The 23,011-nt window shown below is 36.3% G+C and overlaps 1 protein-coding gene across 9 annotated transcripts in view; it reads right to left on the bottom strand.

Annotated features, from left to right (window-relative positions):
- The window catches only part of plce1 (phospholipase C, epsilon 1), a 158,402-nt gene that overhangs the window by 61,706 nt on the left and 73,685 nt on the right, over positions 1-23,011 (bottom strand). For 8 of the 9 annotated variants that reach the window (XM_056469436.1, XM_056469437.1, XM_056469441.1 and 5 more), the window contains exon 4: positions 9,117-9,433. In XM_056469436.1, coding sequence (XP_056325411.1) covers positions 9,117-9,433 — 317 coding nt within the window. Of the gene's footprint in view, positions 1-9,116; positions 9,434-20,652; positions 20,812-23,011 lie in introns of those variants that run through there. The other variant, XM_056469444.1, reaches the window with a different exon arrangement.

Raw genomic sequence — 23,011 nt, 5'->3', positions numbered from 1 at the left:
AAAAATGTAAAACTTTTATAAAAGTTATAAAAATTTTCTTATAAAAATTTTGTCTAATGTAATTTAAACTTCTACATTCCAATAAAATATGTTTGATGGTAAGAGCAGTCTGGCAGTTCTTACATTAAGGTGATTCTTCGTTATTTAATAAATATGAATGTGTCAAGCTAGAATGTCCAATTCGACATCTGCTATAGACCGTCTGATCATGCCTGGTCTCAAAATTATAATTTGCTAAACGTCTTTCATTTATTTTCGGGTTAATTTCATATAATTTGTTGTTGATGCAGTTGTCCCATTCTCTTTGCCATGTTTCGTTTATGTACAAATTGATGGTGGGTTTCAAGTCCTCAGGAGAAATTGAACATTCGGTCACATTCAAGGAGATAGCCTTTTTTGCAGTTTCATCTGCCAGTTCATTTCCACGTAGTCCCATATGACCTGGAATCCAACAGAAGATAATGTTGAACTTCTGATTTTCTAGTGTTGTCATTTTCTTTAGTGTTGTCATCTTGCTTGAAAATCATCATTGCCTGCATAATTTTATCGCCAACCTGATTACACTATGTAGGACAAGTTCCTGGATTAACATCTATGTTGATCCTGGAACAACAGCTAATCAGAATTAAGGGATATGTTAACAGTTTATGTTAAGTTTACAGTTAGGTTTATGCACTTCTACATGATTGTTATCCAGCTATTATTCCTCTCTAATTTTGGGAATAATTTACAGTTATGGTTGGGTTTAGGGTAGGGAATAGGTATGGCTTACATTTTCAAACAAAAATGATGTTCCAATGATGTTACATAGATGTTAATCTATCATACTTGGCCAAATCATGAAGTGCATGGTTGTATCATTTCACAACTTTACATATCTGCAACATGGACATTACTTTGTCAAAGTACCCTCTGATTACAACTTCAATTGTAAAGTAGAATCAAGCTTTTTTTCTGTTAAGCAGCATTGAAATGATATGCATCATGAAGAATGCTATACAAATAAATCAAAGTCTTTACAAAATACTGATCCCCTTACCTTTTTAATCATTACATCACGTATATCTGATAGAAACACTGCAAACTGTGCAGCATAAATCTCTGGCTTTAAACGTCTATGCAGAGTTCAAACATGAGTTAATTTACATTTCCAAGAAAAATGGAAGATATGACTCCGCAAGTATAAATTCGAGCGGACTGGACCCCATAACACTAACACAGATAACGAGAGTCTCTGATTGGGTTTAGACTATATACACCTGCTTATACTTGAAGGAATAGTTCATGCACACATTTTTCATGCATTGACTAACACACATTTTGCTCCAAAACATGCATTACCAGATTTCTGTACAACATTTCTGAATATTTCTATAATACGGGTGAATGATGACTGTAGTCCACACATCTGTGGGGTTATACGCCAGGTCTGAAGTTAACAAGGAGTTTGTTGAGGACACATTCAAACACATTCATTATTGATGCTGGCCATGACACTTGGCCAAAAAAAAAAAGGTTTTGAAGACTGTATAACTTCTTGCTTAGTTTTGGAACAACATGGTGGTGAATGAAGGATAAACATTTGTAAAACAAGAAAAATTAAGAAACAAAATAGCAACGTGTTAGCTGAGGGTGCGCAAAAACATTGATTAATCACAATGATACTGACAACAAAATTAAATCTCAATGTTGTAGTGATTTCTTCAATAACACTTATTAAACTTAGTGCATTTTTGTCTTGGTACCTAAGCTGGTGTTGCCCTGTCTTGAATAAATCTGAGCGGCAAAACCCACAATAGGTGATGGCAAGTCCCTGTCTTGATGAATAATTAATTGAATCGTTAATTCAAGCGATTTGTTCAAAACAGTTGATTCAATTAGAAACAAATCAGTTAAAATGAAACAGCCACTGGTAATAGTGAGGACTGGTACATGAACTAAAATGCTATTGAATCTTTTTTTGAACTAATCATTTGATTCAGTGATTCATTCTTATTTCATGTCAGCACTCTTAGGTTTTATTGCAATCTCAATGGACAGTGAATTTACTTTAACTACTTTATCTAGGCATAGGATAATAACCGTTTCAAAGTATACCGCGGTTTGGAAAAGACAAGGTTTTAAAACCGCCAAAATTTTCTGTAATACCGTTCCTAAGGTATGTGCAAGATTATATAATGTTTTCAAAGGGGAAAAAAGTGTTTGTTTTTTACCCAGACATTTAAAAAGAAGACATTTTAGAGCAGGGCAACGCAGTGGCACAATAATTAGTGATGTCGCCTTACAGCAAGAAGGTCGCCGGTTCGAGTTTCCTCCTCATGCTCTGGTTTCCCCCACAGTCCAAAGACATGCGGTACAGATGAATTGGGTAGGCTAAATTGACCATAGTGTATGAGTGTGAATGAGTGTGAATGTATGTTTCCCAGAGATGGGTTGCAGCTGGAAGGGCATCCGCTGCGTAAAACATATGCTGGATAAGTTGGCGGTTCATTCCGCTGTGGCAACCCCGGATTAATAAAGGGACTAAGCCGAAAAAGAAAATGAATGAACGAATGAATGATATTTTAGAGCGGTGATCACAATACCGTGATATTTTATCCAAGGTTATCATACTGTCAGAATCTTTTACCGGGCCATGCCTACTAATAACACAAAACGTACAAAAGTAGCAAACGCACTACTTTAGATGCTTTCATTAATCTGTATATACAGCATGTACTGTAGCTCTGGGCTCAGAAAGGTCTCAAATATAATTTTATCCTTCATTTTTTAAAGGAAAATGAAGGTGTAGGTTATATAGGTGGTTGTTAAATGCAGAGCTTCTCAATAAAAAAGGTGAAAAAACACCTGCAAGTTCTGAAAGAGATCAAACCTCAGCCAGGTAAGAAAAAGTAATGCTAAAGTAACTCCAATGTAACAAGGCAATTAGTTACTTTTTTGAGGGAATAACTCAATATTGTAATGTTCTACTTTCAAAAGTAACTTTCCTCAACACTGATCATGGTTAATGGTGTATTAATAGCATGAATGGTACCTTAAAATAGTGTGACCAAAGATTCAATGACAATTAAAGCTCCGAAGTGTTGCTCTGAGATACAAAAATGTTCTCCTACAATTTATATGGAATCATTTCCGTCGAAAAAAAGGAAAAAAAATCCTTAATATTAACTTCGTGTTTATTAAATTGTTGCATAAAAATCAATATTACACCCTAACAGTAATTGTTTTTGCTTTTGGCCTCACGGATATACTGAGATATAATAGACAACAGAAATTAAAACACACGCTCCTATATCACATGCCACATAGACCCCTCACTACACCTTAGCAGCTGCATAGGAACGTCCTGGCAGTCCATCCAGATCCCACCACAGCCATGTTTTGGCAAGTCTTTGTACGCTCTATCACCACTCACGTTTTCTTTAAACAAAGTCACAAAAGCCGACTGTCTCCACTCCGCAGCACTCATAACACCAATCAGTTTGAGCGCAAATATTTACGCGATGGTGTGTTGCAGCTAAAAACACCTCACAGAAAGCCAGTCAGTTACATAAACAGTTCTGCCGGGGCCCGGATGGTCAGGAAGGTTTAATACGAGGGGACCAGTACATTGGAGCTCGTGTCATTCTGCCAGCATTCCAGCGGACAGACTGCTGCTCTTGAGTTACCGGCCAGCAGAGCACGGACAGCACTTCTGACACATTAAAAGCTTACGTAAGAGACACTGCACCCTGGACGGCCCTTCAAAGGACCCGCCGGTCAAGAGTCTGTGTAAAAACCACAAACAACTGACCACAACAAAGACAGCAGAACACAAGGATTGGATTATGTGGGTTACAACCAAGGTTATTTTAGTGAATGAAAACTGAAACAAACTATATGTCAAAAAACATTTGTTAACAGGGGTCACCACAGCGGAATGAACCAGCAACTATACCAGCAGATGTTTTACATAGCAGATGCCCTTCCAGCCGCAACCCAGTACTGGGAAACAGCAATTCACACACTCCAGCCAATTTAGTTTATTCAATTCACCTATAGCCAGGGCTTGACATTTACACCCGCCAACTCGCCAAATGCGGGTAGATTTCAGCTCTGGCGGGTAAGACAGCCACTCCCACTAGCCACTTTGGCTGGTTGGAAATAAGGGTGAACTAATATGCATGCAAATGTGATCTTAGAATCGAGTAACAGCACGACTGACAAAAATAACTGTGTTCGCGCGAGCAAACGAAAGCAGGTGAATACCGAATGAGAGGATGATTTCTTGCGTGCACAGGCGATGTGATGCGCGGCAGTTAAAAAGGAAATGCAACTGGTGCGATCGGTTCTCTTTGAAATAGACTGGACAAAAAGCGATGATCGTGCACCCACAGTCCCTTCTGCTTTCAAGAGCTCAAGATTGAAAAATATATATATTTTGTAAACAGCAGCAGTCACTGCTTTCATTTTAATTATTCTTTGAACAGATTATTAACAGGCCTAACATTAACCGTGTGCGCGTGACCATCCTTTCATCATCACACACGGTATGTTTTTCACCTGTTTTTTATTTTGTTAAAAGTTTAAATATAGGTTAATTACCATCCTTTATAATAACATCGCTTTAATATGAGATTAACTCTCCATTTACGTGTAGTTAACTGCTGATCTGGGGCCTTTAGCCAGGACAGATTACTGTGCATATTTTAGTTACATGACAATAGATCTTTTTGAATGTCCAATTTTTAAAAAAGGAAAGTTTTGTTGAATAAAAAGTGCATGTATACAGCTATATTTTGCTTGTTTTGACAAATTTAAAATGTGTGGCTAAAAAATAATCATTTCTTTTTGGTGTGGTCAGAGATAAATTTGGTAAATCCTTAATTTTGAGCCCTAAAAAAGTGTCATGTGAAAGAAAAACTAATTGGAATGCGACACAACCCATTTGCTCATGCACAGTACGCAAGCTCATACACAACACACACAAAAAGTGAAATGAATGAGGCGGCATGTGGACATAACACAGCATCTAAATCAAGTAGTTTTAGCATGTCAAAAGTCAAATTTTCTTAATATATAGTACATTTTCCAAACAAAAGTGTGGCTAGTGAAAATGGCAAGCGGCTAGTAATGTTGGAAATCTACTAGCCACAGTGGCTGGTGATCAAAAAAGTTCAAGAGTTCACACTTAGCTCACGATTTATACATAGCTTGTTTGGCGTGCTGTCCCGGGAGAGAGCCCTGAGCTTAAGGTATCCTCGAGCCCAGGGCTCCCTCCTTTCACGAGGCGAGGGGAGACTGAGCTCAGGTCGATCTGAAACTCCCCCGCTGCTGAGGCCAAGGTGAACTTCCTGAGAGTAAGACATTAGAAAAAAAGATCTAGGCTTATTTTATCTATAATATAGAGCACATTTGGATGGTGGGAGGAAACCAGGGAACCCGGGGGAAACCCACGCGGACACGGGGAGAACATGCAAACTCCGCACAGGAACGTCAGATGGCCCAGTGAAGAACCAACGCCATTGGTATTCTTGCTGTGAGGCAACAGTGCTAGTCACTGGGCCACCGTGCCGCCCATTCAGGATAAAGGTGGAAGAAGGGGGGGGTTCTTCCAGACGAAGATAGTTGTAGAGAGGAAATGAGGATATATATAGTGACTTGGGATCCTTTGATTGGAGGATCATGATTAGCCAATGTGGACCAGCTGGGTCAATCATGAGCATGCAAACTCCACACAGAAATGCCAACTGACCCAGCTGAGACTCGAACCAGAGAGCCTATTGCTGTGAGGCCACAGTGCTAACCACCGAATCTTGATTACAATATAACCTACATGTAAATAATAACACATTGCTGGGGCATGAATGAGTGCACAGGAAGATCGAACCAAATTTATCTAAAAGGAAAGATCTGTGACGTGTCCACAAAGGACATTAGGATTAAAGCTCTAAAGTCTTATGTGATCCATTCCCTTTACGTTGTGGTATTACATCACTTCTCATCAATGCCTGTGAACTAGTGAACTCCCTCTAACCAGCAACATTTCTTCTAATCAACTGGGAGACTGAAGGTTAAGCACACTGGAATAGACTCTTTCAGGGATCTGCATTCAGCTATGAAAGATGAGTCCTCAGAGCTGATTTCAAAGCTGCCAAAATGTGAAGGTCACTTTCCTTAGATGCGAGTCTTACATAACTAGCATTGACTGTGAGCATCTGCAAACCTTTATTTCACGTGTTATTTGTAGACATAACCCCTTTAATTTGTGCTCTCACACGAAACATAACCAGCTTTGAAATGTGATGTTTTCACATCTTAATACTTGTAGAGTTCAGCCAAACATGTCAAAGATGCATTTTTAAGTCCATTTTTGATCCTCGAAATCAAAACCAGCTGATTTTAAAGGCAAGCGTGCACTTTGAAAATGACATCACTCCACCTTCTCCAAAGCCCACTTCAAAACTCTGTTTTCCTCTGGCGCTCTTAGCATTAAATATTTAAGACGCCTGCTATAAAGTCACCTCTGTTTTGGTAAGTAGGTACAGAACACACTGTGAAAGTGAGAAGATCCAAGTAAAACAGGTGATGGAACGGACACTTGTGGTGACAACTATAAGCCTTCCTGCAACAATGACAAATGTACTTCAGCAAGCAACTAAATCTTTCTGCCTCCCTTCTGTTTGATTTGGTATGAATCTGCTTTATTACTGAATAGGCATGGGACGATAACCGGTTTCAAGGTTTAACGCGGTTTGGAAAAGTCCTAAGGTATATGTAGGTTTTCTGTTTGTTTTTTTGCTATTCTATTTAGTTTTTTAGGGCAACAGTATCTCCATCAGTAAAGAATCCTCCAGATTAAGGCCCAATCCCAATTCTACCCCTTAGCCCTTTCCCTTACCCCTCGTTTTGCGCGCTCCCTCCAAGGGGTAGGGGTATCTAAGTTCTCTAGCTTAAAGGCATAGGGCTAAGGGCAAGGGGTAGATACCCCTTCTAACAAAGATTTTTCAGGACCACACTCGAAACCAAAGGGTACGAAAATCTCCCAGAATACACCAGCCACAGCTGCACCCAGAAGTCAGGAGATCCACAAATTAGTATTCTTTGTCATTATTACGAATTTTTACAACAAACAAGCATATGTTTTAATATATTCATAACCGCGTTCGTGTTTTACCGTCATGCTTTAAAAAAAAAAACGCTAAAATAAAAACTGCTAAATTTCACCATCTATAATCCCTAATAATAATTCCTGTACAGCAGTCCCACAGCGTTCTGACACTCGAATACCCTGTCAGTACTGTCTAGTGGCTGGGAATGAGCTTTTTACAGTGTCTGCTATAATGTTAATGTTGTTTTTGGTGTGTTTACATTAATGAATATGGCCACTGTGTAAATACACAGTACTGTTACGATCTAATTGCCATATTAGATCGTTATGATAACATAATATATGTCTTCAGTGATTTCCTGAAGATAAATACCAAAAAAATAACACAACTGGAATGACTACAGCAGTCATGATCGTCTGATCTCACATAAAGCAGGAGATCGCGATGACATATGATGACGTGTGCACGTGCTGTAGTGCTGTCCCAACTCTTACGGGTAAATTTTGAAGCCCTTCCCCTTACCACTCGTTTTTAAGGGCCAAGGGGAAGGGGAAGGGGTAGGGGTACAAAAATAGAATTGGGATTGGGCTGAAAGCTACTAGCCAGTCCAGGATTCAGGAAACATCTGAAAAACAAATTGCTTATACACCAACACAAACTGCACCAACAGTACAGCTTACTTTATATTCAAACATGCCTTTTCAAGTTGTAAAGAAATCTGTGTTTTTGAAATTATTGAACATAGCACAAGTCAATGATTTATTTAAATTATTTAGCCTCACATTAGGGGTGTAACGGATCACAGTTACAACCCACAACCAACAGTTTGGAATGCACGTGACCCGCGGATTAATACATTTTTTAAACTTGTAGGTTTATCCAATATTTATAACAATTGCAGAGAGATCGCCTCCCGCGTCATACAAATCACGTGTATGAAAGCATTTTGGCTTTCCTGTAAAATTGGTAATGATGACGGAAGAAGTTGTGGTGGGACCTAAATGCTTTCTTAGGTTATTAATTAAAGTTGTTTTCTGTCACTGTTTATCCTGCATTAATTCATTCAGTTTAAACTGCACAATTAAACATTAAAAGATCCTGATCTTAATTCAAATCCGCGCAGCATGAATAATAAATGAGAATGATTTGCATGTTTATTAATCCTTCAAAGCGCTGCATTCAAATCTGCGTTTGATCGAGAGAGATTCAGTTTTTACACTTTTTCTGTTAGTTACAAACAAATAACACAGAAGTATTGGGAGAACAGTTTATAGTTCAGATATAAACACTGATGTTTATGGTAAAGATTAAAATCACCATTTAATGGAACTTGACGCTGGTGAATGTTGTAGCAATTACATTCTGCAACCAATGGGTGGCGACAAACAACCATCAAAATTATGTCACTGAATAAGTTTTCAAAAATGATTCTCGTATAATGAAACATGAAGTTTTATGTGTGACTTGTTGAATCAGTAATTGAAAATAAATATGATTTGTTGTACAAGATGTTAGATTTCTATATTTAGCATTATCAACAACAGCAGCAAAGATCATTTTTCATATTTAATATTTTCCTTTTTTTTTCAGCTGGCTCTTTCTTGATTTTTATTTTTATTAAAATTACAGGTTCTAAGTTCTGTTTGTTAAAGCAATGGTTTTTGCACTAATATTTTCGTATAAATGAAGTGCAACTGGGATTTGTCTCCTCCCTTTTTTGCTGATCGGAAAAATGGCCCGATCCTTAACTCAAAAACTGTAGTGGGATCCAAAGCGTGAGATTTGTGATCTATTACACCACTACCTGACATGTTTACTGTTCTAAAATATTTTAAATGTTTCTTAAAATAAAATATATTTTGTGTTAAAAGGGGAAAAAAAGTATTTTTTTACCCAGACATTTAAAAAGAAGATAAATCACAAAGCAATTACAGTACCGTGGTACTGTGAAACGTGATACTTTTATCCAAGGTTATCATAGCGTCAGAATCTTACACCGGCCCATGTCTCTTTCTGAAAACTCACCTCGTTAAATCTTGTGACGAGGTCTTCAACTGTGTTGTGGTTGTCGTTCTGAGTGGGCATGATGGGGGCCGACAGGGAGGCTTTTAGGTGCGGGTGGCGTTTGTGGCACTCTGGGCTGCCCAGGTCTCGGGTGAGAAAGCTGAGGTAGTCGAGCGGGAAGACGCGGCGGTACAGCTGCTGCTCCTGTTCTGTCAGGATGGTGGCGATTTCCTCTGGAAACTGGATGAGGTGGCGCAGGTCGGCTAGTTCCTTACTGATGCCCGTCACAGCAGATGGCAGGATGCTGGAGTTGGCCATGGAGCTGCACAGCTGCCGTTCTGAAAGGGAAATTGTGGAGGTTACCGAATAATACCTGTACATACAAATATCCCTGTAATGGCAGTCTAAAACCATCCTAGATTCATATTTTCAAACATTTTTCTCAAAATAACTTTGCAGTATGAGCTTCAAATGTTAAAACACACGTGAAACACACAAACACAAATGAAATGTGAGGTTTTGGAACATTTTCAAATAAATTCATGGTAATAAATGTGTACACATCTGTAAAAGAAACGTACATGAAAATGTTTTAAAACCATTAGAATTTTTTTGGAAACAGTCAAGCCTGAAATGATTCATACCCCTGGCAAATTCTGACTTAAAGTTTTTATTCAAATGTAAATAAAAGTGGGAAACGTATATATATATTTTCCCACAAGGATGCCTTTTGTAAATCGTCTTATTGTCTTTTGGGAGAAGCCTGTGTCATTTCTGGTCAAAAAACAAACTTGCTTGTTGAACAAAAGCAACTTTAAGTCAGAGTTATGCCAGGGGTGTGAATCATTTTGGACTTGACTGTATATAAATGTGCTAAGAATTAGGGCTGTACGATTTGGGGACAATATCTAATTGCGTATTTTTTATAAATATATTGCGATTTCGACTTGATTTTGTAGCTTCAGCTCAATATCCTGTATCGTAGCTTCTCACTGCTAAAATGCAGTGAGTGTTAGTTAAAGGAACTGAAAAGATATTAACTTACTCCAACTTTTATTCAAATTTGTTTATAAATATTCAGAAATGAATTACTAATTTTTCACTTGAGCAAACAGTAGTGAGTTATGGCGTTAGTTATCTCCTGGTGTCTTTGTAATGTTTTTTTATATGGTGTAACAACTGCAAACAACTCTGAAAGTGTACATTGCTGTTGCTAGCTACTATATTGAGTGTCACAGGCAATAATATTAGTTGACTTTTCAGCAAGACACTCCTCGTATAGCCGCCTGTGGTGGTTTTTTAGGCGCTTGTTGTTGTATGTCCTCGTGCTTCTGCGACAGCTATTACAAATGACCTGTTTGTGTTTGGTGTCTGTGACTTTGAAAGCAAAATATTCCCATTTACCGACATGCTGTTTTTCTTTGATATTAATTCATCTGTTAATGCTTCAAGCGGCAGATGCCATCATCCCACTTGTCCACACTTTCCTGTTTGTTTGTTTGTTTTATTGTGGGCTTTCCGCATAGTTCGGTTGCGCAATTTAGAACGGGGAAAACGAAAGTTTGCTCACTCAATTGGCTAGTAAGACTGTCACACACAGACGACAGGTCACACATTTGCTCTGGGTGGGGGAAATTATATGTTCTATATATATATTTCATATCGCAGCCTCTTGGGATTAGCTAATCACAACGCTTGTGATACGATTTCGATTAATCGCACAGCTCTACTAAGAATTCTATCAATCTTCTTTCATGTTGTCATTATGGAGTATTGCTTGGTTAGAGTTATGAGGAAAATAGTGCTTTTAATCCATATGGAATGGCACAAATTAAATATGTTGAAACCTGAAACCTTTTTTGTGGTTAAACATTGCCTCGATGTTACCAAAAGAAACATGACTTTGTAAAAGCAGTGATGTCCAGTCTATAGGCATTGGAAAGTAATTGACAACTAAAAGAGAAAGGTCAGACTACAGGGCCGTATGTGCACAGGCAGTGCAGTCACTGACTACAGGCCTGGCATACTGAAGTCATTTTGACAACGCTTGTCAGAGCACAAAACGCTTCCAAAACCTCAGTTGTGTAAACATACTGTACCCTGAGCACAGAACAGACAACTAGATTCCTCACTCCCCTGCCAAATATCTATAGCACAAGCAACATTTTAGGGCATCACAGGCGCTCCCTGATGCAAAGTCTGTTCAGAAAAGCAGCATCTAAGACTAGGCCTGTCATGATAATCAACAATGTAACAAAATTTATTACTATAAATAATATTATTGTCATTTTAAGACCCATGTTCCTAGATTAACATCTACTGTACGTTGATCCTAGAACAACATTCCAGTCAGCCAATCAGAATTAAGCCAAACGTTTACAGTTTATGTTAAGTTTACGGTTAGGTTTATGCACTTCTACTGTGCATGATTGTTATCCAACTATTATTCCCATCTGATTTTGGGAATAATTTACAGTTATGGTTGGGTTTCTATACAGCCAAGACCAAATACATCAACATTGCCATATAACTGTTCCTTACCATACTAAATCCTGAGAGAGTTCGTGACAGAAATATATTGACTAGCATGACAGGTCCAAGACACCCCTTTTTAGCCAAATTGAAACACATCATTACATGCATCCTTTACAGAGAACTGCAGTAAGGACCTCAGTGGAAAATTCAAAGCAATATGTTTCATGGCACAGAAAAAACACTGATTATAAACTAAATCCATTATATAGTCTTCACAGCCATAACCCTATCATTATACATACACTTAAAAAGTAAAAAACAGCTCAAATGCAATCAAAATAACCTTTCAGGAAATACAATTGCGCTTATTTGCACAGTGCACAAAGCGGTCTATGTGCATTTCAATGATGCCACTAAAGTTAGCTGCCTAAATAGCTTGTAAAAAGTAGGCTACAACATAGATTCTGGAACAGAGCCATTTAAGGAAAATTTATTACATTACTTGCCCCTAAAAATTATATTTATAAATTCAATCAACCATTGTCACATCAACACATGAATCAATATGCTTTATTGCTGCAGGACAGGGTTGGTGATAACCGTGTTCAGTACAGCGCAGCGCAAAAGGAGACAGATAAACCAATCATAATACAATAAAGCGCAGTATTTACACGGTAATTAAAGGGAAGCGGAGAGTACCCGCAAAAGACAAAACAAACAGATTAGATAATGTATACGGTGTGACACTCTGGTCTCATCAGTGCAGTCTAGTAAAAGTGGAAGACGCCATACAGGCATTGTAGAGACTTGTAAATATCCACAATACCCCATATATTGTGACACTGATGGAGCGTTTCTCAACATCGCCAGACACAGTCGTGCTTCATTAAGTCTCAGTATATTTACATATCTCCACTGTTTCCTCCACTCTGGCTTGAGATTGTGATCAGAAAACGGTTCTGCTGGTATGGCTCTCATAGGCAGGTCAAGCAAAAATAATATAAATACTGTGAATCATGCTTGTCTGGAGAGCATCAGCTGTCAAACGTAGTGTTTGCAGACTCCTTGGGCTCGACGTGCCGCCATGGTGACCGCCGGAACAGGAGGGGCCATTTCATTTGTGTGTCCAGTCTGAAGTCGATACACGGACAGCATGAGCGTGTGTTTCTAACACATACTAAGACTCACATGTAGTAACATCGTATCTAAAAGTCATATTCATGAAGAGTTTGAAGAGTGCACTTTAATGTTACAATGATGCTAATCTGCATTTTAACATGCTAAGCTAATGATTGATAAAATACATTGGTAAAAAACAAATGTTTTGTGAATGTAATCATGGTCAAATCCTTTGCAGTCCAGCCCAGAAAAGAACATCAGATTTTGGAAACACAGAATGTTTACTGAATGCAAGGATCGCCATGTGCACAATAGAATATATAAATATATAAGTGATCACTGGTGGATTTAAAGATAGCAGAATTTTTTTAAATAAACAGATTAATTAGTATTTCAGGGTTATTCAATTTAATCAGTCTATTAAAGAATACACATACAGCATGAGCTAGTGTTTTTAGCACATATTAAGATTCAAATGTAGTAGCATGGTATCAAAAAGTCATATTTATATAGAGTATTGAAGAGTGCATTTAAACAAAGATGCTAAGCTAATGACTGATCATGAAAAATATTTATCAAATAAGGCAAAAACAGATATTGATATGCAATAAAAGGATATGAATGTACATTTACAGTAGTCTTTTGCAATCCAGCCCAGAAAAAACAAAACATCTCATTTTAGAAACACAGAAAGTTTACTGAAAGCAAGTACTGCTGTGTGCATAGTAAAACAAATATATATGTGATCAAGTTAAATTGTATTATACTGCATTTTAAGTTAATGGATTAAAGGATGGAAATATTCAAAATAGATTAATTCAAATTTTGGGGGTTTTATATTAAACCAGTCTCTCAATGCATTCACGTACAGCATGAGCGTGTGTTTCTAGCACATACTAAGACTCAAATGTAGTAGCATTGTATCTAAAAGTCATATTCATGAAGAGCTTGATACAAAGTTTATTACATGCAAATATCTTCATGCACATAAAAAAATGCTTAAATAAATAAGCTATCATGTTAAATGTTTTCATTATGCTTTACTTCAAATTTCAATAAAACGGGTGAACATAGTGGATTGAAGGATAGTAGAAAGTGGGACTTGTGGAGCTGCGCATTGATGGATTTGCTCTTCAGTGTTTGGACTTTCAGCAGTGAAAATTAAACCACACTGATCTGAACTTCAACTCTGAAAACTGGACTGACACTCAATTTACTAGGACTCCGATGTTCAGCTGTTTTGACACCATCTACTTTGTAAAAAGCGCTATACCTGTAGAAATAAAGATGAATTAAAATTTTGCAGGTTTTTTGACTCCGTTTTTGACCCAATTACAAAGAAATCAAACATACAACTCAGCTGTGACGTAGCATTCTTAATCACAGGGGTTTTTGATCTTTTACATATCTACTAAATGTCTTTTAGATGTCTACTAGATATAATTTTTAATAAAACACAATACACGTCAATGAAATTGCAGTGTATTATACACACAGAGCGCCACTATATGGAAGGACACAATATACTGTATAACTGCAGGTTAACTACTGTATGTTTATATACTGCCCACCCTACATTATACACAACTCTTTAACCTTTCTGATTTTGACTGTAATGTAATGATGTGCACCTTTTGTCAAGCTGCTTTGGAATGAGAATTACTGTAAAATCCTAAATATTTATTAAAGTAAAATAATAATTAAAAAGAAGAATGTGTGAGGGAGCCCAATTTTCCTTTCTTGTACAAATACCCAATTTATAATGTGTAAAATCTGATTTCTGTTTAGTTATATTATTGATTTTAACCAATTACACTACCGTTAATTCATTTATTTACACATTTTTATTAATCATTTGAATCTAATTTGTGTTGTTTGTTAAAAGCATTTTGCATACCCAGAAATGTAATCATTTGTATTCATTCCTATTTGCTTTCCAATTCTAATATGCATCATATTATTAAACTTACTGATGTAAAAAATATTATATTATTTTATCTGAAGTATTTTTATGAATTATTTAACATAATTTATTGATTAAAAACGTAGCTTACCATACTAAGACCTCCTATGACTCCCCTGAGGCCCCAGTTTGAAAACACCTGCTTTATGTTGCATAAAAAGAGCCAATGGTCAGTCACACAGAGCCCTTATAAGGTGGATTTCAGGCACATCACGCCATCCCATTCGAATTTCATTAGCCATCACATGCATCTGCCTTGTGTCTTTGCACATGGCATCTTTTGAAGCAAATGGATTAAAATAAATACATGGCATTAGGCTGTGAATGAGCTCCCCTGATCTTTATGCATGGGCCACTCAAAGCATACAGGAAGCAGCGGTCATTTAATGAACAAGGGGAGAGATCCTGCTATCGAGACACGCACGAGCAACAGAGGTGCTCATAAAATCATCCCTGTTGAACGTGCACGCATGCTAGAAGTATAACATAATATATAACTGTGATGGCTGTAAAGTTTGCTGCAATAACCAAGTAGTGAACACTATTAGCCCTCATATTATTCGTATTTCTAGGCTTGCAAATGCATTAACAGGCCTATCCAAACACAGTCTAAATATGCACTTAACAGGAAAAGCAGATACTGTATCTAATGATTTATTAGTTTCGATGTGATGCTCATACAACACATCAGCCAGTTTAAGATCAGTCAAGTGCTTGAGGAGTCTTCATATTGGAGAGGAATAGTCTGGCTTATGCATGCTAGATTTATGAGCAGTGAGTCTGACTTATAATAACATCCCTCGATCCCATCTCCAATGGAGAATAAATCATTAACAGTCAGTGCTTCTGCAAAATAACTAACGTGTAACAGCCTAGGTGGATAGCACTGGTGTAAAGTAATGAAATACTCAAATTATGAGTAGTTTTTCCCTCAGAAAATGTACTTTGGTAAAAGTATAGACTTTTTAAAACTACTTAGCAAAGTATATTTGTAGCACTGTCCCTGCACTTTTACTGCACCATTTTCTACAACCTGCAGTCATTACTCCCCAGAATATGAGACCAATGTTAGGGCGACCCAGTGGCGCAGTGGGTAGTGCTGTCGCCTCACAGCAAGAAGGTCGCTGGTTCAAGCCTCGGCTGGGTCAGTTGGCATTTCTGGGTGCGGAGGTTTTTTTTTCCTTCCATTCAGCATGCGGTATGAACTTCCACTAAAACAACACTCTTCCAGCAGTTCATAGTTGCATGCAATATCTCGTTTGTCACAGGGGGCATGCATGAAATGTAAAACCCGAATGAAAGCGAAAGTGCCAAACTGCAGGTAAAGTCGACAAACAAAAAATTTGTGTGGAGTTTGCATGTTCTCCCTGCTTTCGCGTGGGTTTACTTCGGGTGCTCCGGTTTCCCCCACAGTCCAAAGACATGCGGTACAGGTGAATTGGGTAGGCTAAATTGTCCGTAGTGTATGAGTGTGAATGAGTGCGTATGGATGTTTCCCAGAGATGGGTTGCATTCGCTGTGTAAAACGTGCTGGATAAGTTGGCGGTTCATTCTGCTGTGGCGACCCCGGGTTAATAAAGGGACTAAGCTGAAAAGAAAATGAATGAATGAATTAAACAGTAACTAAATGCTCTACAGAATGTTACGTTTACAAATGCATGCACAGATTGCATGTAATCTATCAGTTTGCAGCGCCAATTGCAGGATTTTTAGATTATTTACTAGTCAGGGTTTAAAGTGCATAATAAGTGTTAACATATCGCCATGGCTAGATTTGCGCCCCCTTTTTATAGATATTTAAATGACACGGATTTTGCTTGTAAATTGATCTTACTTTCTGTCAGCTTATTATAGTTAGTATATAATAACATTATAAAGTGTTCTCATGTTAAATTCTCACATTTTAAATTTATAGTGCATGAATGCCAAATAACTTTACTTGTGATGCAAAGCTAAATTCTAAATCTGCAGTGAATAAGGTGGAATAATCTTCACAGTGTAATACTCACTACTTTGTCATACTTACTTGGAAAAGATACTTTTACCCTACTTGCACTACATTGTTTTGCCAATTAAATCTATTTGACTCAAGTATGATTTTCAGTGCCCTTGCCAAAACTGGAAATCTATTTAAACCTATTAACACCTTAAAAACTTGACATTTACATACTTGGACAAGTGTATATCAAGTGAATATCTTCAATTACAAAACATTTAAAATGATGACCTTTAAAATTCTCATAAGAGTTCAGTGTCGCCCTGAGTAAATTAAGTATAACTGATTTGTACCTTGTGTATTAAGGCGATTCAGTCTATTAATAATGCTACTGCTGAATTATGGACATATACTGTGAGCATTTCCTACATCAAAGATTAGCAGACAAGTTTGCAGTATTTAGTCAGGTATATTATGAAAGCAAATGTCCCCGTACTCTTCTACCACCTCCAGAATAATGCTTGACATCAAGACACAAGAAACTAGAAATAGACAGCCATTCAGAATAACCTTGAACACAGCTGAACGCTTCATTTTTGTGTAACAAAGGATTTAAAAGCCTCCAGAACGTCATAACCTAGCAAAACAAAAATCTCTTTCAGAAGACTTGTGGATGTACAAAACTGAACACAAATAGTAATCAATCGGTTTAGTAGATATGTTCATGGCAGTTTAAATGGAAATTTCACAATGTATCGAGAGAGAGATATATTATATTATATTATATTATATTATATTATATTATATTATATTATATTATATTATATTATTCTATATTATATTATATTATATTATATTATATTATATTATATTATATTATATTATATTTCTGTAGACATTCCATAAATAAACTACTCAACATCTAAATACTAAATGTTCTCCATTCTTTAAAGTGACAATCACTAGTCCCTGTCGTTGTTCCAAATCCACATAACTTCCTTTTTAACTACTATAGCACCGCAAACAATTTGCAACCTTAACTCAATTCTAAGACTTACTCAACTATATTTTCTGAAGCATCAAAACTTGTTTATTTGTTGAGAGATCTATTGAGAGAGCAGAACTGCTAAAAAAACAATAATAAAAATAGTATAGTATAGTATAGTATAGTATAGTATAGTATAGTATAGTATAGTATAGTATAGTGCAGTTTAGTACAGTACAGTACAGTATAGTGGTTGCTCCAAATCCACATGACTCTTGACGACAGATGTCAACTATTACCACAAACATTTTGCAACCTTAACTCAATTCTAAGCCTTACTCAACTATGTTTTCTGAAGCATCAAAACTTGTTTGTTGAGAGATCTATTGAGAGAGCAGAACTGCTAAAAAACAATAATAAAAACATTATTGTATAGTATAGTATAGTATAGTATAGTATATTATATTATATTATATTATATTATATTATATTATATTATATTATATTATATTTCTGTAGACATTCCATAAATAAACTACTCAACATCTAAATACTAAATGTTCTCCATTCTTTAAAGTGACAATCACTAGTCCCTGTCGTTGTTCCAAATCCACATGACTTCCTTTTTAACTACTATAGCACCGCAAACAATTTGCAACCTTAACTCAATTCTAAGACTTACTCAACTATATTTTCTGAAGCATCAAAACTTGTTTATTTGTTGAGAGATCTATTGAGAGAGCAGAACTGCTAAAAAAACAATAATAAAAATAGTATAGTATAGTATAGTATAGTATAGTATAGTATAGTATAGTATAGTATAGTATAGTATAGTATAGTATAGTATAGTGCAGTTTAGTACAGTACAGTACAGTATAGTGGTTGCTCCAAATCCACATGACTCTTGACGACAGATGTCAACTATTACCACAAACATTTTGCAACCTTAACTCAATTCTAAGCCTTACTCAACTATGTTTTCTGAAGCATCAAAACTTGTTTGTTGAGAGATCTATTGAGAGAGCAGAACTGCTAAAAAACAATAATAAAAACATTATAGTATAGTATAGTATAGTATAGTATAGTATAGTATAGTATAGTATAGTATAGTATAGTATAGTACAGTATAGTGGTTGCTCCAAATCCACATGACTCTTGACTACAGATGTCAACTATCACCACAAACAATTTGCAACCTTAACTCAATTCTAAGACTTACTCAACTATGTTTTCTAAAGCATTACAACTAAAATGACTTTTCACAATGTATTGAGAGAGCAGAACTGCTAAGAAAACCTATAATAAAAACATTATATTGCATTATATTATATTTCTGTAGACATTCCTCAAATAAACTACTCGACATCTAAATACTAAATGTTCTCCTTCATCTTCACTATTCTCTGTGGTTGCTCCAAATCCTCATGACTCTTGACTACAGATGTCACCGCAAACAATTTGCAACCTTAACTCAATTCTAAGACTTACTCAACTATATTTTCTGACGCATCAAAACTAAATTCAATGTCACAACCATAGGGACATTCTTTGTTGAGAGATCTATTGAGAGAGCAGAACTGCTAAAAAAAAAAAAAAAAAAAAAAAAAAAAAAAAAAAAAAAACAATAATAAAAAACACTATAGTATAGTATAGTATAGTATAGTATAGTATAGTATAGTATAGTGTAGTGTATTGTAGTGTAGTATAGTATAGTACAGTACAGTATAGTAAAGTACAGTGGTTGCTCCAAATCCACATGACTCTTAACTACAGATGTCAACTATCACCACAAACAATTTGCAACCTTAACTCAATTCTAAGACTTACTCAACTATATTTTCTAAAGCATTACAACTAAAATGACTTTTCATAATGTATTAAGAGAGCTGAACTGCCAAGAAAACATACAAAAAAACCCATTATAATTTACTCTATTCTGTTCTGTTATATTATATAACTAAATTCAATGTCACAACCCAAGGGACAGTCTTTGTTTTTAAAAAGACATTTCACAATGTATTGAGAGAGCAGAACTGCTTAGAAAACCTATAATAAAAACATTATATCATTGTATAGTATAGTATAGTATAGTATAGTATAGTATAGTATAGTATAGTATAGTATAGTATCATATCGCATATACTATTTATTACATTATTATAGTAGGCATTTCTCAAATAAATACTGTACATCTAAACACTAAATTTATTCAATTCTTTAACATGACAGTTGCTACTTTATTATTAGGGTCGATCCAAATCCACATGACTTTTTGACTACACTGATCAGCTATATCACCGCAAATAATTTGCAACCTTAATTCAATTCTAAGACTTACTCAACTATAATTTCTAAAGCATTACAATTAAATTCAATGTCACAACCCTAGGGACATTCTTCGTTTTTAAATGGACATTTCACAATGTATTGAGAGAGCAGAACCTGCTAAGAAAACCTATAATTAAAAACATTATATTACATTACATTATATTATATTATATATTATATTATATTACATTTCACAATGTATTGAGAGAGCAGAACTGCTAAGAAAACCTATAATTAAAAACATTATATTACATTACATTACATTATATTATATTATATTATATTATATTATATTTCTGTGGACATTCCTCAAATAAACTACTCAACATCTAAATACTAAATGTTCTCCAAGTTCTCCATTCATCTCCACTATTCCCTGTGGTTGCTCCAAATCCACATGACTCTTGACTACAGATGTCAACTATCACCGCAAACAATTTGCAACCTTAACTCAATTCTAAGACTTACTCAACTATAATTTCTAAAGCATTACAACTAAATTCAATGTCACAACCCTAGGAACATTTTTTGCTTTGTTTTCTTGTCTCATGCACACGCACACAGGCGCGCACACACACACACACACACACACACACACACACACACACAAAAAACCTTGAGCTGCCAAAGCACAGTCCACTGCACCGAAAACAAAGCACAACACACAAGATCCTGCTGAAAATAACTCCACAAGTGACAGTGCTATGCCAGACGTTATGTGTGTGTATGTTAAAGTTGAAGTGTCACTTACTGAGCAACCTGTAGTCCATCCTCTGTGAGTGGGAGTGTTTCATGGTTGTGGTGGTCTCGCTGACTCCCTGCTTCACACCGCAGCGGCGAGAGGAGCTCAGCCACATTTAAACACAGCTGCCAGCTCTCTACTACCACAAATCGGACTCGCTGCATATCTCACTCTCACACACACACACTGTTTGGCCACTCGTACTCTCCTCCCTCCTCTCTCTCTCTCTTTCTCTCAAACACACACACACTTACTCTCTCCATTGGCTGCTCCTTCCTGGCAGGTCATGTTACTCATAGATGAAAGCAACACATAGTGTTAAGTGCAGGGCGAGGGAATCGAGCGGCCAGACGTGCTCTGATCACCTGTGTGTAGTCTTCGGATAGAGTCCAGTGAGAATTCAACAGGCAAACATGGACTTGATAATCTAAATTTGGACATGGGACTTTGGGGATGTGATTGTTTCCATCTTTAACCTTCCCAAGTACATCCTGAGAAAGACTGATCGAAGGACAAGAGCTCATCCAGCGGTTTTATGGGCCATATGCGAGCTCCATTAGGCAGAGATAAAAGCCGTCAGGTAGATCCAGGGCTCGCATTTTTTACAGCTATTAACGACTGAAATCAGTTGTGTCCCTGAGGATCTGTCAAAGTTATGGCCGTGTATATATATTTTATTTGAATACTGGAAAGCCGCTTATAAAACTTCAGGAACTGTTGAACATTGACTTTTTTCATGTGACTCAAAAAGATGAAAGTTTGCTGCTGCAACGTACTAATCTTTAAGTAATTTCAATTGAATTATCTAACTTAATTACTAAATTGTCATCATATTTGTCCACACAAATCAAGTCTTCTGAATTGATATAATAGATCAGGGCTTCGTGTGTCACATTTTTTTGTGTCAGTGCGAATAAGCATGGTTAAAGTTTGCACTGAAATCACAACTGACGAGTCACATGACACTTGTTGCTTATGAAATACATCATTACACACACCAAAAGTAATATCAAATGCAGAAAACAGCTAAAAAAGCTCTACATACTGTAAAACCCAATAAGTTAAGGTAACTCAAACCATTTGAGGAAACTGATTGCAACAAACCATTTAAGCTAAAAAAAAAAAACTAATCCTAATGAGTGCTGTGAACTTAATCCATTTGAGTAAATGAAGCAATTTGGGCAAAGTAAAACCCAATAAATGAAGAGAACTCAAACCAACTGAGTAATGTAAAGCCCAATAAGTTAAGGCAACTCAAAACGTTTGAGGAAACCGATTGCTACAAACGATTTGAGTTAAAAAACTAATCTATATGAGTACTGTGCACTTACTCCATTTAAGTTGAAGTAATGAGGTATTTAATTAACTCATTACCTTCAACACTGAGTTCAAAACTCTGTAGAATAAACTAACTTTCAGTAAATTTTGGGTTAACTCCTAACAGTATCTGGATGCAGCCTTTATGATGCAAGCTAAGATTGCATCACCCAGCGATGCAATGTCAGACACAATGCACTCAAATGGAGCGAGTGACGTCACTGTGAGGGGAAGGGTTAGGGGTGGGGCTTAGGTTCCTCCAGGTGCTCCAATCCGCCTAGACTGCGCTTGGTTTCTCTCGAGGTTTTTTATCCTTCACTTTCGCCAATCGGTGAAGTTTTTTCCTCGCCGCTGTCGCCACTGGCTTGCATGGTTCAGTACTTGAAAAGCTGCGCATTGATGGATTACTCTTCGGTGTTTGGACTCTCAGCAGTGAATATTAAACCACACTGAACTGAACTCTGAAAACCTAAACTGACACTGTTTCAATTCACTATTATCTTGTATGTGAAGCTGCTTTGACACAATCTACTTTGTAAAAACTCTATAGAAATAAAGATGAAGTGGATTAAAAACAGGATGATATGCTAAGTAGTACCAATTACTTATTTTGCAAATTTGAAAAAATTATCCATTAAACAGAAAAAAATGAATTGGCTCAATAACAGTGACTGTTGCTTCAGTTGATGTGGCAAGAATATCTTTATTGGTAAAATACAATAATCAACATTGCATAAATAAACAAAATTATGTTAGCTGAACAAAATATTGTTACTGAGAAGAACTAAAAAACTGTTGTTAAGACAACTCAAAGTTCTTGCCTTGTTTTTGTTTTCTCAACAACTTATTTTTTACAGTGTAAGTTTAAGTATTGGGTAGGATTAGGTATGTAAAACAAGATTATATGAATATGTATTTTAGAAGTACTAATAAACTTTATAAATATTAATAATTGGTAGGTAATAAGTCAGTATAGTCAATTGTGAGAATTGGTAGTTTAAGTGTTACTGTATTTTTAGGACATTTTTGCACCAAATGTCCTTACATTTCT

Source organism: Danio aesculapii, chromosome 12 (assembly GCF_903798145.1).
Source record: "Danio aesculapii chromosome 12, fDanAes4.1, whole genome shotgun sequence".
Classification (NCBI taxonomy): Eukaryota; Metazoa; Chordata; class Actinopteri; order Cypriniformes; family Danionidae; genus Danio; species Danio aesculapii.
The sequence above is the reverse complement of the archived record's forward strand: the minus strand, read 5'-3'. Positions and strand labels throughout refer to the sequence as shown.